The 17,085-nt window shown below is 53.9% G+C and overlaps 1 protein-coding gene across 1 annotated transcript; it reads left to right on the top strand.

The window, feature by feature from the left end:
- The first annotated feature begins 206 nt into the window (after nucleotides 1-206).
- PTGS2 (prostaglandin-endoperoxide synthase 2) lies at nucleotides 207-9,439 on the top strand. Its single transcript, XM_004613778.2, has 10 exons — nucleotides 207-263; nucleotides 1,054-1,170; nucleotides 1,262-1,405; nucleotides 2,315-2,458; nucleotides 2,862-3,043; nucleotides 3,605-3,688; nucleotides 3,942-4,188; nucleotides 4,939-5,225; nucleotides 6,327-6,474; nucleotides 7,482-9,439. Exons 2-10 carry the CDS (start codon nucleotides 1,098-1,100, stop codon nucleotides 7,889-7,891), a joined length of 1,719 nt encoding a protein of 572 aa, XP_004613835.2. The 5' UTR covers nucleotides 207-263; nucleotides 1,054-1,097; the 3' UTR covers nucleotides 7,892-9,439.
- The last annotated feature ends 7,646 nt before the right edge of the window (nucleotides 9,440-17,085 follow it).

Genomic DNA, 17,085 nt, shown 5'->3' with positions numbered 1-17,085 from the left:
GCGCCGAACCGCGCAGAACCGCACCGCACCGCGCTGCGCCAGAACCGCGCCAGAAACCGGTCCAGACCCGCTCCTGCGCCCGCGCTCCGACCGCGCCAGAACCGCTCCGGACCCACTCCGAACCTGCGCCAGAACCGCTGCGGACCCGGACCCGCTCCGAACCTGCGCCAGAACCGCTCCGCTGCCCGCGCTGTTCGCCCCGATGCCCCGCGCGCTGCCCCTGGCGCTGCTGCTGTGCGCGGCGCTGGCGCTCGGACGCGCAGGTGGGGACCGGGCCGGACCGGGACCGGATGGGGGAACGCTGAGACACGGGTTCCGGACTGGACCCAGGACTTGGGGATGGAGGGAGCTGGGGCCGGAGTCTCGTCGGACCGGGCCGGGACCGGGAGGGAGGGAGGGAGCTGAAACCGGGTCCCCGGACTGGACCGGGACCGGGAGGGAGGGAGGGAGCTGAGACCAGGTCCCCGGACTGGACCGGGACCGGGATGGAGGGAGCTAGACCGGGGTCCCGGACTGGACCGGGACCGGGATGGTGGGAGCTGGGACCGGGATCCCCCGTGGGGGTCCCAGCCCTGAGTGGGGTCAGAGGGTGCCTGCAGGACACTGGCATCCTGAGCGCATTTGCAGGGTCGGGTCCTGCTGGTGTCGGTCTGGTCCTGCTGGTGTCTGGACGATGCTCGGACTTGGGCCCCGGGTTTGCACCCTCAGCACCCGGCTCAGAGTAGCAGTTGGGTCCTGGGCCTGGCACCCAAGCTTGGAGAGCGCCTTCTCCCAGGACCACTGGGGTGTTCCCTGGAGATGCTCAATGCTCCCCGGAGATGCTTAGTACTCCCCGAGGTGCTCAGTGCTCCCCGGAGGTGCTCAGTACCTCCTGGAGATGCTTAGTTCTCCCTGGTAATACTCAGTGCTCCCTGGAGATGTTCAATGCTCCCCAGAGATGCTTAGTGCTCCCTGGTAATGCTCAGTGCTCCCTGGAGATGCTCAGTGCCTCCCCCTTGCCTTTGACTCGCACCTTTGACCCCTGCTAAGCAGACCCACCCTTCTCTCCTGCAGTGAACCCATGCTGCTCGAACCCATGCCAGAACCGGGGTGTGTGCATGACCTCAGGCGTGGACAGCTACCAGTGTGACTGCACCCGGACCGGCTTCTACGGGCAGAACTGCACCACACGTGAGTAGGCTGGGCCGGGTCCCTGGTGGGCCCCCCTCCCCCCCCGCACCCGTGACCCCCGTTAATCTGTTCCTCCCTGTCCCCCGTGCAGCCGAGCTTCTGACCTGGATCAAGCTCTCCCTGAAGCCCACCCCCGACACGGTGCACTACATACTCACCCACTTCAAGGCTATGTGGGGCATCATCAACAGCATCCCCTTCCTGAGAGACGCCATCATGAAATACGTGTTGACGTGTAAGTACCAGGCGCTTCCAGCTCCCTCCGAGAGTGTGCTGACCCGGGGAATCCCAAACATTTCTGACCTTGTCTTGGGGCCCGCCCGGTGGTGCTCAGGGCTTAGTCCTAGTGCCGGGGATGGAAGTCGGGTCGGCTGTGTGCAAGGCAAGCGCCCTAACCACTGTACTATCTTTCCGGCCCCCGTCTGAAGGATTTTAAAAATCCCAGTCATGTAATGTGGAGTTCATGCCCAATTCAGTCCGCTTAATCAATGGTTGAATAAATAGCAGTACTCCAACATTATTTAAAAAATGGCACATTTTGAGAAATATTGTTTAATAACTGCCCTGCCCCCCCAAACCCATATAGTAAAGTCCTGATCCCCATAAAAAAAAACCCAACAACAGTATATGGGGTGGCTACTTGGAAAATTCAGGTCCCAGACCCTAAGAGTATGTAAAAGCTTCATATCTTAGGGGGCTGGAGTGATAGCACAGCGGGGAGGGCATTTGCCTGGCATGCGGCTGACCTGGGTTCAATCCCTGGCATCCCATAGGGTCCCCCAAGCACCTCCAGGAGTGATTCCTGAGTGCAGAGCCAGGAGTCAGCCCTGAGCATCGCCGGGTGGGACCCAAAAAGTAAAAAATAATAATAATAATAATAATAAATCCTATCTTATTAAAGACATGCGCCTCTATATATTTTAAATATATGCATATATTTAAAATATATTTAATATATATGTTTCATTAAGTGCAAGTGACAGGCTAGAAAGACAAATACTGAAATAAAGGGAGTAGCTTTTCCTGGTTGATCAAGATTGAATTGGATTCTGTTTGCCACTTGCTGCGTCTTACGAGGAAGGTGAGGGGTGCCTGTGTCTTGCGTCCAGGGAGGAACGAAACCGTTCTCTTCTAACCGTTTCAGCCAGGTCACACCTGATCGACAGCCCGCCAACCTACAACGTGCACTATGACTATAAGAGCTGGGAGGCGTACTCCAACCTCTCCTACTACACCCGGGCGCTGCCTCCCGTGCCCGACGACTGCCCCACGCCACTGGGTATGAAAGGTGAGTGAGCGGGAGCAAGCCGGAGGGCTTCCTGGAGGCGGCAGAGGCCAGACTGCCATCCCCTCCCCCAAATCCAACAACACTTGGCACGGTTCTCTGTGGGGTTAGTCTATGAAAACGGTAATTTTTCTACGAAAGTGACCGCGTGGGCCTGCAGTCTTAGTATTTCCCGTCCATGCACCGAGACCCATTTGCCCCATCAAAGGAGCAATTCAATCAATACTTTAAATCACGTTGAATAATTCAATAAAACGGGAGCGTGCAGGGAGAAAGGAGGAGGAAGGGGCTCGTGTAGCTCCGAGTTTAGGGCGCCCCACACCAGAGCGGTTACTTCTCCCCAGCGAGGTCGAACTGGCCTCCATGAGTTAGGGGGCGCTGACCTTTGCCCTGTGAACACCTCCAGGAAAGAAAGAGCTCCCAGCTTCCCAGGATGTGGTGGAGAAGGTGCTGCTCAGGAGGAAGTTCATCCCCGACCCGCAGGGCACCAACATGATGTTTGCCTTCTTCGCCCAGCACTTCACCCACCAGTTCTTCAAGACGGACCATAAGCGGGGGCCAGCCTTCACCAAGGGCTTGGGCCATGGGGTGAGTTAGCCACCCCCGAGCTGTGGCCAGGGCTGGAGGGATAGTCCAGTGGGGCGGGCATTGGCCTGGCACACGGCTGACCCAGGTACAATCCCCTTCATCCCATAGGGTTTCCTGAGCACCGCCAGGAGTGATTCCTGAGAGCAGAGCCAGGAGTCAGCCCTGAGCACTGCCGGGTGGGACCCCAAACAAACAATAATAATAATAATAATAATAACAGGGGCTGGAGCAATAGCACAGCGGGGAGGGCGTTTGCCTTGCACGCAGCCAACCAGGGTTCGATTCCCAGCATCCCATAGGGTCCCCCGAGCACCGCCAAGAGTAACTCCTGAGTGCAAAGCCAGGAGGTAACCCCTGTGCATTGCCAGGTGTGACCCCAAAAAAGAAAAAATAATAATAATAACAATAATGCCCTCTCATGATGAAGCCGCTTGCTTCTTGGAGACTCACAGGGACGTTTTTTTAATCACACGTGTAGATCAACTGCAGCCTTAGCAGAGCAATGGTTTCACTAGCTCATCAGCTTGAAGGCATGACTGAGAGTCACATTCTCTCTTGTAGGTGGACTTAAATCATGTCTACGGCGAGACTTTGGAGCGGCAACATAAGCTGCGCCTTTTCAAGGACGGGAAGATGAAATACCAGGTGTGTGGTGTTCTCCCTTATGGCTGGAGTGACAGCACAGCGGGGAGGGTCTTGCATGTGGCCGACCCGGGTTCGATCCCCAGCACCTCACAGGGTCCCCTGAGCACCGCCGGGAGTGATTTCTGAGTGCAGAGCCGGGAGTCAGCCCTGAGCACCGCCAGGGGGGTGCCCATCACCCCCCACCCTCACGAAGCCTCTGGGAGACCCACGATACCTTGCACCAGCTGACTCACTGTCCCCCGCTCCATTTCAGATCATCGACGGGGAGATGTACCCGCCCACCGTCGGGGAGACGCAGGCGGCCATGATCTACCCGCCCCACGTGCCGGAGCACCTGCGCTTTGCCGTGGGCCAGGAGCTGTTCGGGATGGTGCCAGGGCTCATGATGTACGCCACCATCTGGCTTCGGGAGCACAACCGGGTGTGTGACGTGCTGCGGCAGGAGCACCCCGAGTGGGGGGACGAGCAGCTCTTCCAGACCAGCCGGCTGATACTGATCGGTGAGCGGCCGGGGGCCGGAGGGGCCAGGGTCCCGGCAGGGAGGGGGCCGTGTGCAGTCAGGCCTTGAGCCTGATCTCCCGGACCTCGGGCCTGGGTGGCAGAAGAAGGAAAGAGTGTGCGAGCGGGTGAAAGTCTCCTTCACTTAGGGGTCAGAAAAGGTGACCATTCGGGGGGCTGGAGCGTTGGCCTGGCACGCGGCCAACCCGGGTTCGATCCCCAGCATCCCATAGGGTTCCCTGAGCACCGCCAGGAGTGATTCCTGAGTGCAGAGCCAGGAGTCAGTCCCGAGCATCGCCAGGTGGGGCCCAAAAAGCAAAAAAAAAAGAGAAAAAAAAGACCATTCTAGGGCCGGAAAGATAACACAGCGGGGAAGGTCCTGGCCTGGCATGTGGCCAACTCGGGTTTGATCCCGGCATCCCATAGGGCCCTCTGAGCACTTTCAAGAGAGACCTGAGTTCAGCCAGGAGGAAGGTGGCCCAGGCAGATGTAGCCCCTGCCTCCCCAAACCAATGTGCACGTTTATTTTATTATTTTTTTTTCTTTTTGGGTCCCACCTGGCGGTGCTCAGGGCTGACTCCCGGCTCTGCACTCAGGAATCACTCCTAGCAGTGCTCGGGGGACCCTGTGGGATGCCGGGGGATCGAACTCGGGTCGGCCGCGTGCCAGGCAGATGCCCTCCCCTCTGTGCTGTCACTGCAGCCTACTCTGCTTGTCTCTCACTGACCTTCCGACTCCCTCTCGGCCGCCAGGAGAAACCATCAAGATCGTGATCGAGGACTACGTGCAGCACCTGAGCGGCTACAACTTCAAGCTGAAGTTCGACCCGGAGCTGCTGTTCAGGCAGCAGTTCCAGTACCAGAACCGCATCGCCTCCGAGTTCAACACCCTGTACCACTGGCACCCACTGCTGCCTGACAGCTTCCTCATCGACGGCCAGGAGTACAGCTACCAGCAGTTCCTCTACAACAACTCCGTCCTGCTGCGGCACGGCCTCACCCGGTTCGTGGAGTCCTTCAGCAGCCAGATCGCCGGCAGGGTGAGTGCTTCCTCGCCTGCTCTGCCAAGGGGTGACATGGGAGAGGCGGGAATGGGGCTGGAGCGATGGCCCGGGTTCGATCCCCGCCATCCCACAGGGTCCCCCGAGCACCGCCGGGAGTGATTCCTGAGTGCAGAGCCGGGAGTCAGCCCTGAGCCAAAATAAAAAAAAAAAAAAAAAACTTAAAAATCAGTGTTTTCGGGGGCTGGAGCAATAGCGCAGCGGGGAGGGCGTTTGCCTTGCACACGGCTGACCCGGGTTCGATTTCCAGCATCCCATAGGGTCCCCCCGAGCACTGCCAAAAGTAATTCCTGAGTGCATGAGCCAGGAATAACCCCTGTGCATTGCCGGCTATGACCCAAAAAGAAAAAAAAATCTGTTTTCAGGGCTGGAGAGAGTCTGAGGGCTGAGCCCTGTTTGCACGTGGCTGATCCTGTCTCCATCCCTGGGACCACATAGTCCCAGCACACTGGGGTGATCAGTGACAGGAGTAAGATCTAAGCATTATTGGGTGTTGCCCCAAAACAAATAAAATAGGTATAATGTTTTCAAAAACATTTTTCTAACCTTAAGGGCTTTTATGCCTTTATTTCTTTTTATAACTTTTATTTGTATTTTAATGTATCAGTATCAGTATCAATACAAATCAGTATTTGTATTTTAATGTATCAATGTCACTGTCAACCCGTTGCTCATCAATGTGCTCGAGCGGGCACCAGTCATGGCTCCAGGGTGAGACTTGCTGTGACTGTTTGTGGCATCTCAAAGACGCCATGGGGAGCTTGCCAGGCTCTGCCGTGCGGGCGGGATCCTCTCAGTAGCTTGCCGGGCTCTCAGAGAGGGGCGGAGGGATCGAACCCAGATTGGCCATGTGCAAGGCCAACGCCCTCTCCGCTGTGCTATGGCTCCAGCCCATGCTTTGACATACTGTTGCACCTACCTGTAACCTTGGCAAGGGAAGGGCCAAGTGGATGCTTCTTCAGACTGGAAATGTCTACACTCGCCCCTGGCCTTCCTGACTCGGTGGCCGAGGAATTTCTCTAAATTGGAACCGTGGCTCTGCCTCACGCTGTTGGTTCATGCTCGGTGCTTCGCCCGCAGGTGGCCGGAGGGAGGAACGTGGCCCCTGCCGTGCAGAAGGTGGCCCAGGCGTCCATCGACCAGAGCCGGGAGATGAGGTACCAGTCCTTCAACGAGTACCGCAAGCGCTTTATGCTCAAGCCCTACAGGTCCTTCGAGGAGCTCACAGGTGAGGACCGGGGCCTGAGGGGCCCGGGTAAGAGCACGGCAGGGACCCCTGAGCACCTCCAGGAGGGATTCCTAAGTGCAGAGCCTGGGGGAGCCCTGAGCATTGGCGACTGTGACCCCCCACCCCAAAAGGGTCTTAGTCTTAGAGGCCCGAGTCGAAGTGATGGGGGAGGGAGGAGGGTCACATCAGGGCACGGGGGAGGCTTTGGGATGCTTGGGAGGTCATCAGGGCCAGATGGCCTCGGTGGGGCCATAGGAAGCAAATCTATAATAGTCATAAACAGGGCCCGGAGCGACAGCACAGCGGGGAGGGCGTTGGCCTTGCGTGCGGCCGACCCGGGTTCGATCCCTGGCATCCCATAGGGTCCCTCGAGCACCGCCAGGAGTGATTCCTGAGTGCAGAGCCAGGAGTCAGCATTGCCGGGTGGGACCCAAAAATTTAAAAAATAATTTAAAAATACTCAAACAAGGGCTGGAGCGATAGCACAGCGGGGAGGGCATTTGCCTTGCATGCAGCCCACCTGGGTTTGATTCCCAGCATCCCACAGGGTCCCCCGAGCACCGCCAGGATAATTCCTGTGTGCAGAGCCAGGAGTCAGCCCTGAGCATCGCCGGGTGTGACCCAAAAATAAAAAAAAAATTAAAATACTCATAAACAAGGGCTGGAGCAATAGCATAGCGGTAGGGCATTTGCCTTGCACCCGGGTTCGATTCCTCCGTCCCTCTCGGAGAGCCCGGCAAGCTACCGAGAGTATCTCGCCCGCACCCGTGGTGTATTCGAGATTCCAAACACAGTAACAACAAGTCTCACCGTGGAGACGTTACTGGTGCCCACTTGAGCCAATCAGTGAGCAACGGGACGACAGTGACAGTGACGGTGACAGAAACCATCGTGATCCCAGTGACCGTCACGGGCACCCCAGGCCAGTGGCCGTGCTAGAGCCACTGGGAGCCACTGGGCAAACCCGGGAGCCCGTCGTCTGACCGGACGCGTCTCTGTCACCGCAGGGGAGAAGGAGATGGCCTCGGAGCTGGAGGCGCTGTACGGTGACATCGACGCCATGGAGCTGTACCCCGCCCTCCTGGTGGAGAAGCCCCGGCCGGACGCCATCTTCGGGGAGACCATGGTGGAGCTGGGGGCCCCCTTCTCCCTGAAGGGCCTCATGGGCAACCCCATCTGCTCGCCCGAGTACTGGAAGCCGAGCACCTTCGGGGGCGAGGTGGGCTTCCGGATCGTCAACACCGCCTCCCTCCAGTCCCTGATCTGCCACAACGTCAAGGGCTGCCCGCTCACGGCCTTCAGCGTGCAGGACGCGGCCCCCCCCAAGGCCGTCACCATCAACGCCAGCACCTCGCACTCGGGCCTGGACGACCTCAACCCCACGGTCCTCATCAAGGAGCGTAGCACGGAGCTGTAGGCGCCCCGGACCCTTATTTATTTATTTATACGGCGGTTGCACGGACACAGTGATTTTATTTATACGCAACCCCTGGTGTCGCTCCGGTTGAGGAGAGAGGGTCTTGGGAGCGGCGTGCTTCCAGCCCGAGAGCAGTATTCACACATTTCGAATGAGCGCGGGCTGCGAGGCCGTGCCTTTTTACTTGAATTTCCGTTGCCAGGTTGTTGACACCCAAAACAGATGTTGGAAACTCGGAGTGCTCTGATATGTTCGTTGCAAGTGCCATTTTACACTGTTTCTTCCGGTGCGTCTGGCGGATGCTCTGAAACCACTACCTACTTCAGATCCGTTTCTCTCCTCTTTCCGCCCTTCCGCTGGGAGGGAACCCTTGACTTGTTCCCCCCGTTGGGAGATCTGACTTCGCTCTTCCTCGGACTCTCTTTGTTCCTATCCGAACTTCTGAAAACATTTGCAGGAAAAACCTCAGCTCCGGCGAACTAGACGCCAAGTCTGGGGGTTCTAGACAGGTTCTAGAGCTGTGTAGACTGGTCTTAGGTTCTAGAGCAGTTCTGGACGTGTCTAGACAGGTTCTACCAGGGGTTCTAGACAGGTTCTAGACCTGTCTAGACTGGTCTTAAACAGGTTCTAGACCAGTTCTAGATGTGTCCAGACAGGTTCTACTGGGGGTTCTAGACAGGTTCTAGACATGTCTAGACGGGTTCTAGACAGAACCCCCAGTTCTACTGACTCCCGAAGAGTTCCGTCAGGTCATGCTCTCTTCCACATCTCATCGTCGGCCGACATTTCTGGTACTGTATATTATATTATCTAATTTATTGAGGAACGTTATTTATTTTTTACCAGGACAGGATGCTACTAAGTAGGTGTATGTCTGCAATCACTTGTTTTTTCATTTTCCCGAATGTCAGAATCAATATCCCTCTGGGATTACCTCTCTGTATTATTACGTGAACTTTGAAGCATTGATTGGCTTGAGCCAACATTGTGAACAAAATATCAGGAACCCAGCTTCGTTGGGTGTATTCAGGTGTCACATAAGAACATGGGGTCTCACTATCACAGAAGTGTCTTATCTCGAGGCAGAGCTCTATGACAGTTTTGAAGGACCTGTGGAAAGTTCATTCCTTCAGCCAGAGCTTGGAACATTCTGCGCAGACTGGATTTTAATTTTGTTAAGTGGTAATTACATGACACTAGTGTTTATAAATTATTTTAAAAGGGCATTTAGAATCTCTTGGAGAAAATGAATTTTTTTAAAAAGAAATAACTCAGGGGAATTTTCCTTTTAAGACTTAGATTTGAAATGTTTTATGATTTAAAGAATTAATAGTAAATATTAAACTTATTGATTTTAAAAAATGTGATTGGTTGACAGCTACCTGCTGATTGAACCTGGGAATTGTAATGTGTGTGTGTGTGAATATTTTGGTGCCACAGACAAATATATATTTAAATTAATTTATGTAATATACCGTTTTTGGAAGAAATGCATGTTTATTTTTATATTATTTAAAATCAAAGTATCACTTCTAAATAAATTTTGACTGTTTCCATATGTCTTTGTCACATGAAATTATTTCTATAAAGTGTTCAAGCTGGGGTCGGAGATAGAGTGCAGGGGTTAAGGCATTTACCTTGCACACAGCTGACACTACCCCCCCACCCCGTTCTACCCCAGCACCTTGTGGGTCCCCTGAGCACTGCCAGGAGTGAGCACAGAGCCAGGAGTCAGCCCTGAGCTGCCAGGTAGAGCCCCATCCGTCTTCTCGAAGAAAGGGGTGCTACAGAGAAGCTGGGAGGGGCCGAGATTGTGGTCCCCTCCGTGGCCGTTCATTCCACTGTCCACGTGGGCTCCGGGCCCCCTTAGCCCTCTCCCAATGGCTGTCCACCATCTCTCCCTGGACCGCTGGGCTGCCCGCATGAGTGACCGTGGCTGTAGGCGTTCTTTCTCGCCAGCAGGCCAGTCGAGTTTCCACTCACCCACCCCGAAAAAGCCCCCCAAAGAACAAAAGCACTTAGCTCATCATCCTCAAATGCACGGCTCTGGAACTAACAATTACTATTATTATTATTATTATTATTATTATTACTATTATTGTTACTGCTTTTGGGTCCCACCCGGCGATGCTCAGGGGTTCCTCCTGGCGGTGCTCGGGGGACCCTATGGGATGCCGGGGATCGAACCCGGACCAGCCACGTGCCAGGGCAACGCCCTCCCCGCTGGACTATCTCTCTAGCCCCTCTATTTCATGCATCAAATAATCACCCTTCAAAGTTGGACACCTCCAGCCCGGCCCCCACCCCATACCCACCCCCCAATTCTCTGCACACTCACTCCACTCGGCCTCATTGGTCACATTCCTAGTGCCAGTCCTGGGGGTGTCCCCGGAGCCCCAGCTCTGCTGCCCTCTGCCTGCTGGGCCCGGCAGCTCCCACTGGGGGGTCTCCCTTCCGCCAAGGCCTCATCCAGACCTCGCACCCAGAGGCAGCAGGTCACTGTTTCCAACAAGTCAATGACCGATGGCCCTAACTGTGCCCTGAAGCTTCTGTGGTTCCCGCTGGACCCTGGGTTCTGCAGAAACCTTGGCTTTGCCCTGTCCTGGCTGCCCTGATCTCACTTGTTATTTACTTATTTATATTTTCTAAAGCAGTTCAATTGGACTGGGGCGATAGCACAGCGGGGAGGGCGTTTGCCTTGCACACGGCCGACCCGGGTTCGATTCCTCCACCCATCTCGGAGAAATCAGCAAGCTACTGAGAGTATCTTGCCTGCACGGCAGAGCCTGGCAAGCTCCCCGTGGCATATTCGAGATGCCAAACACAGTCACAACAGGTCTCACTGTGGAGACTTTATTAACGCCCGCTCGAGCCAATCGATGAGCAACGGGACAACAGTGCTACAGTGCTCCAGTTCATAATATTTGATGACATTTAATATCCGAACACCAAATCCCACCACCATGACACCTTCCCACCACCATATTTTGGGTGTTTCCATCCCGAACCCCAATTTCTGTCTCAAAGCAGAACCGAAATCATTTATTTTGCATTGTTTGTTATTTTTATGAAAAAATGCTGAAAATGCTCCAAAACGTCTCCTTAGGGGAAAGAGTGTGAAGATTGTTGTATTTCACCCAGGGGCCGTTCAACCCTTCTGTCAGAGATCACTAATGTGCTGTTAAAGATTGAGTCTTGTCATTGGGGGTGGAGAATGGGCACTGGTGGAGGGATGGACACTCGACCACTTTATGACTGAAATGCAAGTACGGAAGTTTGTAAGACTGTAACTGTACCTCATGGTGATTCACTAATAAAAATAAATACTTCCCCCTAAGGTTGGCCGCCTCCTACTTTGAACCCCATCAGCGGTGGTGGGTGCTCTCGGAGTCTGGGCGGAGTGAGGTTCGAGATGTCCAGGAATAGGTTCCCTCGTGGGTGAGGCTCGGTCTAATAGTTCCCTCGTGGGTGAGGCTCGGTCTGAGTCCATCAGGGGCGGCCGTGAGCCTGGAGGTGGGTGAGTTCTGGTGGTTTCCGGCTGCCGGGGCTGGGTCCCTTGGCGCAGGAAGGGGTCTCACCAGCCCCCTCGGGGTGCCAGAATGCAACAGCCCGGCTTGGGGTCCGGGGACATGGCTATGGCGAGTGTCCTGATCTCACTTCTCATCTCTCTGCTCCGTCCGCTTGGTTTACCATTTGCCCGCTCACACCGATTCTCAGCTGTCGCCCCATGAGCTGTGTCCTTCTGTGTCTGTCCAGGGGCCGGGCACTTCTCTGCGTGGCCACTCAGTGTCTCCTCCGGGGGCTTCTCTGCCACCGAAACGTGCACAACGGCTGATGTTTTCTTCACGGCATTTATTTATGGCGCTGTCTCGCTGGGTTTCTCTTTGGCCCTTTGCTGGAACCCAAGGCTTGGAAGCGAAGGACCGAGTCCCTCTCTCGGGCTGCTGAGTGATCTCACGATGCCCACACGTCCAGGGGTACAGAACACTGAGTCAGTGGCCAGAGAGATAGGAGAGTGTGCTTGTCTTGTAGGCGGCTGGCCCGGGTTCGATCCCCGGCGTCCCACAGGGTCTCCCCGAACACCACCAGGAGCGATTCCTGAGTGCAGAGGCTGGAGTCAGCCCTGAGCATCACCGGGTGGGACCCCCCACCCCCACCCCCCACCCCCACCCCCCACCCCCACATTCTAGGGATTGTGACATCTTTGGACAGACTGACCTCGTCATAGAATTCAGCAATGCTGCTCTGTACTCACTCACACTCACACTCACTCACACACACACACACACACACACACACACACGATAAAACGTGGGTAAAACATGACAGCAAGGTCCATTTCCTGTTCTCATGCACATGTCAACAGGTGTGGAGCAGGGGTTGAAAATTTTCCAGGAGGGGCTGGAGCGATGACGCAGCGGGGAGGGCGTTTGCCTTGCAGGCGGCCAACCCAAGTTCAATTCTCAGCATCCCATAGGGTCCCCCGAGCACTGCCAGGAGTGATTCCTGAGTGCATAAGCCAGGAGTCAGTCCTGAGCATCTCAGGGGGGACCCAGAAGGAAAAGAAAAAAGAAAGAAAGAAAGAAAGAAAGAAAGAAAGAAAGAAAGAAAGAAAGGAAGGAAGGAAGGAAGGAAGGAAGGAAGGAAGGAAGGAAGGAAGGAAGGAAGGAAGGAAGGAAGGAAGAAAGAAAGGAAGAAAGAAAGAAGATTTCCCAGTACTTTCTGCAGACCCGTTCAACTGCAGGGTCTTCCAGGACAATGTTGGATTAAGACTGGTGACAGTCTGGGGTGTGTGTGTGTGGGGGGGGGGGATATGGGAGGGAGACTGGGGACAATGTTGGTGGGAAATGTACACTGGTGAAGGGACGGGTGTTGGAGTATTATATGGCTGAGACCCAATCGTGAACGCCTTTGTAACTGTGTATCTCACTGTGATTCAGTTAAAATTAATTTATGAGCTAATTAAAGGCTGGTGACAATGGATATCCTTCCCCCGTGCCTGATATCAAGGGAATAAGACTTTCAGTTTAGATTTTTTTTCCTTTTTAAGCTTAGTATAACTACACCCAGCCCTGCACTCAGGGGTCACTCCGGCAGGCCCAGGGGCCCATGTAGGGTGCCAGGATCCACGCTGGGTTGGCCGTGTGCAAGGCAAGTGCCTAACTCACTCTGCTGGTGACAGTCCCCCAGTGCCTCCAGGGGTCACCCTTAGCACAGAGCCAGGTATAGCCCCTGAGCAGCCAGGTGTGGCTCAAACTCTCGCCCCTGGGTAAGGAAACAATTTCGAGGCTGACACCTGACCTCTGAAACTTCCCCTCATCCCTTAGGCTCATATTCGACGTGTCTTAGAATGTTTTGAATTCTAACAATGTGGCAGTGCAGCCTCTCGTTTCTGCAGAGTATTCAACAAAGCTGAGGTTTAGACAAAAGCTGTAAGGAGCGGGGGGACGGGGCGGGGGGGGGGGATCCCCAGCATCCCATAGGGTCGCCGGAGCACCGCCAGGAGTGACTCCTGAGTGCAGAGCCAGGAGTCTGCCCTGAGCATTGCCAGGTGGGACCCAAAAAGAAAAGGAAAGAAAAGAAAGAGAAAATGCTTTAAAATCACCAGGTGTGACCCTCCCCACACCTCAGAAAATTATGTTTGTTTACATCCCAACTGCAGCTATGTTAAGACATCTGTAGGTACAGCCAGCCTGCCGGGCAAAGGTAAGAGGGTAAGATAAATAACAGAGGCTTAGGGAAACTATTCTGTGGCTATTTTTCTAGTCAACAAAACCCAGTTTATGAGGACTCTGGTTTGTCCAAAAATTTCCTAGCTTTTCACACCGGAAATTTCGCATCCTGGAAAGCCCCCAGACCTGGATAAACTATAATTCTGGCTCCCTTGTCTAGAAACAAGAAACGCTTCATCGAATGGACTGTGACCCAAACACACAACTCAACCTTACCAACATTAGGAATCTGAGATATTGTTGCCACTTTGGAAAATTGATTTTTTTTTTCTTTTTGGGTCACACCCGGCGATGCACAGGGGTTACTCCTGGCTCTGCACTCAGGAATTACTCCTGGCGGTGCTCAGGGGACCATATGGGATGCTGGTATTCAAACCCGGGTTGGCCGCGTGCAAGGCAAACGCCCTACCCGCTATGCTATCTCTCCAGCCCCATAAAATTTATTACTTTTTTTTTTTGTTTTGGGGAGCTCAGAGGATTTTCCTGGCTCTGTGATCAAGGATAAATCCTGGCAGGGCTTGGAGCCCCTTGTGGGGTGCAGGGATCAAACCCAGGTCAGCCATGTGCAAGGCAAATGCCCCACTCACTCTACTACTGCTTCTGTCTTAAAATATTGGTTTTCATGCGCTCAGAATAGCATATAATTCCAGGGGTTCGGTTTGATATACAGGATTCGTCACAACTAGCCCCCAACTCCCGTGTCACCCACCAGCATAAAACACCCACCACACATAACCCTCACTTCTCTGTTCCTTCCCTTCCATTCTGGCTTCCACTTTTCTTTTATTATTATTATTATTTTGCTTTTTAGGTCACCAGAGGTGCTCAGGGGTAACTCCTGCCTCTGCACTCAGGAATCACTCCTGGAAGTGAGTGCTCAGGGGACCCTATGGGATGCCGGGGATCGAACCCAGGTTGGCTACATGCAAGGCAAACGCCCTCCCCGCTGTGCTATCGCTACAGCCTCCATCATGATATTTCTACCAAAAAAAGTTTTCCCAATTCTTTTTTATTTTTCAGCTGAAGCAGAATCATTTTTATTGAAATAATTTACTTAGAGAAGTGTGAGAGGAGAGAGAGAGGAAGGGAGGGACCACAGTCTTCTCAAGTGGGGATAAACAGAACGGCTTTTGCGAGATGATTGTATTTAATTTCACCCAATTGTATTGGTCAGGAAGAAAGTTCCTTCTTAATTTTTCTCTGCGAATATTGGCTGGAGAGTTGGTGAATCATCTTTCTTTCCTATGTCCTCACCCCCTATTATAACAATTGATAAAATAATGATTGCTTGATTAATTACTAAATAACACAATAATCAATGTAGCACTGTAGCACTGGAGTCCCGTTGTTCATTGATTTGCTCGAGCGGGCACCAGTCAAATCTCCATGGTGAGGCTTGTTGTTACTGTTTTTTGGCATATCGAATACGCCATGGGTAGCTTGCCAGGCTCTGCCGTGCGGGCGGGATACTCTCGGTAGCTTGCCGGGCTCTCTGAGAGGGACGGAGGAATTAAACGGAGGGTAGGGTCAGCCGCGTGCAAGGCCCTACCTGCTGTGCTATTGGTCCAGTCTAGTAATCAATGTATTATGGATTAGTTCTACTGTGTTATGAATGAGTGTGAATTGGAGGAAGATTTTAAAGAATGTGACTTGCTTGCATGCCTGAGACCCAATCATGACTAACTTTGTAATTACACAGTGACTAAAAATGAGTAGATAACATAAACTTTGTAAGTACAGCAATAATTTATAATAAAATGAAGATTTGTGATAAAATAAAAATGAAAATAAAATGGAAAATGGAAGTCTCCCCTGGTCCACTTGCAAAATAAGGGCACACCCACGAAACTTCCTCCTTTCGTCACCCTGAAGGTTCGGTTCCCTGGTGATCAAGGGCCGAGTGGATAAAGGCATGGTGACAGATCAAGAATGAGTTTTAGGGGCTGGAGCAATAGAACAGTGGGGAGGGTGTTTACCTTGCACGTGGCCGACCCGGGTTCGATTCCCAGCATTCCATATGGTCACTTGAGCACCGTCAGGGGTAATTCCTGAGTGCAGAGCCAGGAGTGACCCCTGTGCATCGCCGGGTGGGACCAAAAAGAAAAAAAAATGCTTTATTGGCAATCAGCTGAGGGGTTGGCCAATCACGGGCTCATGACCTCAAAGCAATATTGTCTTCACGGCCATGACCCAGGAACCAAAACCAAAACCACTAGGAGATTTTCTAGGAAAAAAAAGGGGGCTCTTATCTCCTCCATTTACAAGCAACAAGTGTGTGCTCACGTGAGACAGTGTGTGCTTGTGACAGTGTGTCAGGCCTTCACCTCCTACTTGTAGTTCCTTTGTGCCCTCTCAAATGTGCTTGTTCAAACGGCAAATTATCTGTGGGGCCTGGGAGGTGCTCGGGGGACCTCAAAGTGCTGAGCGTGAGGTCCCGAGTCCGATGCCCAGGGCCACCCACGTGCGTCCAGCTTGACTCCTGGGAGGTTGTGGATGCCCAGAGCAACCCAAAGAGAGGGTGTGTGCAGACACCCCACTACGGTGTGGAACCCCCAAATGTGCCAGATCACCAAGGTGAGTCGGGGGGAACCTCCCCCCAACACACACACACACACACACACACACATGCACGATCACCAAGGTGATTCAGGGGGAACCTCCCCCCAACACACACACACACACATACACACGCACGATCACCAAGGTGATTCAGGGGGAACCTCCCCCCAACACACACACACACACACACACACACACACACACATACACATACACACGCACGACCACCAAGGTGATTCAAGGGGAACCTCCCCCCAACACACACACACACACACACACACACACACACACATACACACGCACAATCACCAAGGTGATTCAAGGGGAACCTCCCCCCAACACACACACACACACACACACACACATACACATACACACGCACGACCACCAAGGTGATTCAAGGGGAACCTCCCCCCAACACACACGCACACACACACACACATACACACACATACACACGCACGACCACAGCAGTTGAGGGGAAGGTTGTGGACAAGCCCCCAAGTACCTTTGGTTGGCTCTCAGCAGTGACCGGTTCTCTGAGCGTCTGTGAGCGGGTGGAGGCGGTCAGAGTGGCCCACCAGAGAGGCACCTCGGGGACGACTGTCACTCAGGAGACACAGGCGGCCTGGAGGGCGATGCCCCCAGCTCCCGGCTTGTCATTGTGTCATGTCTCGGGGACCCTGTGGAAAAGGGTGGCAGCACCAGGCATGACCCACCTTCCTCTGCTGTGGTTTGAGGGGCCGGGGCCAGGGGGTGGGCAGAGGGGTCCGGGGGAGAGCCGCGGGGTGTCACACCTCTGAAGCAGGACCACTGATGGCGTCACCCAACACTTCCTACTCCGGCTGGACGTCCAGCGGGTCTCCGGGGCCCTTGGGGCTGTGCTTTGTCACCATCCTGTGC

Source organism: Sorex araneus, chromosome X, assembly GCF_027595985.1.
Source record: "Sorex araneus isolate mSorAra2 chromosome X, mSorAra2.pri, whole genome shotgun sequence".
Classification (NCBI taxonomy): domain Eukaryota; kingdom Metazoa; phylum Chordata; class Mammalia; order Eulipotyphla; family Soricidae; genus Sorex; species Sorex araneus.
This window is presented reverse-complemented; position numbering and strand designations above follow the sequence as displayed.

What these genes read in the sequence shown, in the direction of transcription:
- PTGS2 (XM_004613778.2), top strand. Translation starts at nt 1,098, where the DNA reads ATGACCTCAGGCGTGGACAGCTACCAGTGTGACTGCACCCGGACCGGC. An exon ending in ACGGGAAGATGAAATACCAG is followed by an intron (nt 3,689 to 3,941) that starts GTGTGTGGTGTT and finishes GCTCCATTTCAG; the next exon opens with ATCATCGACGGGGAGATGTA. An exon ending in CAGCCGGCTGATACTGATCG is followed by an intron (nt 4,189 to 4,938) that starts GTGAGCGGCCGG and finishes CTCGGCCGCCAG; the next exon opens with GAGAAACCATCAAGATCGTG.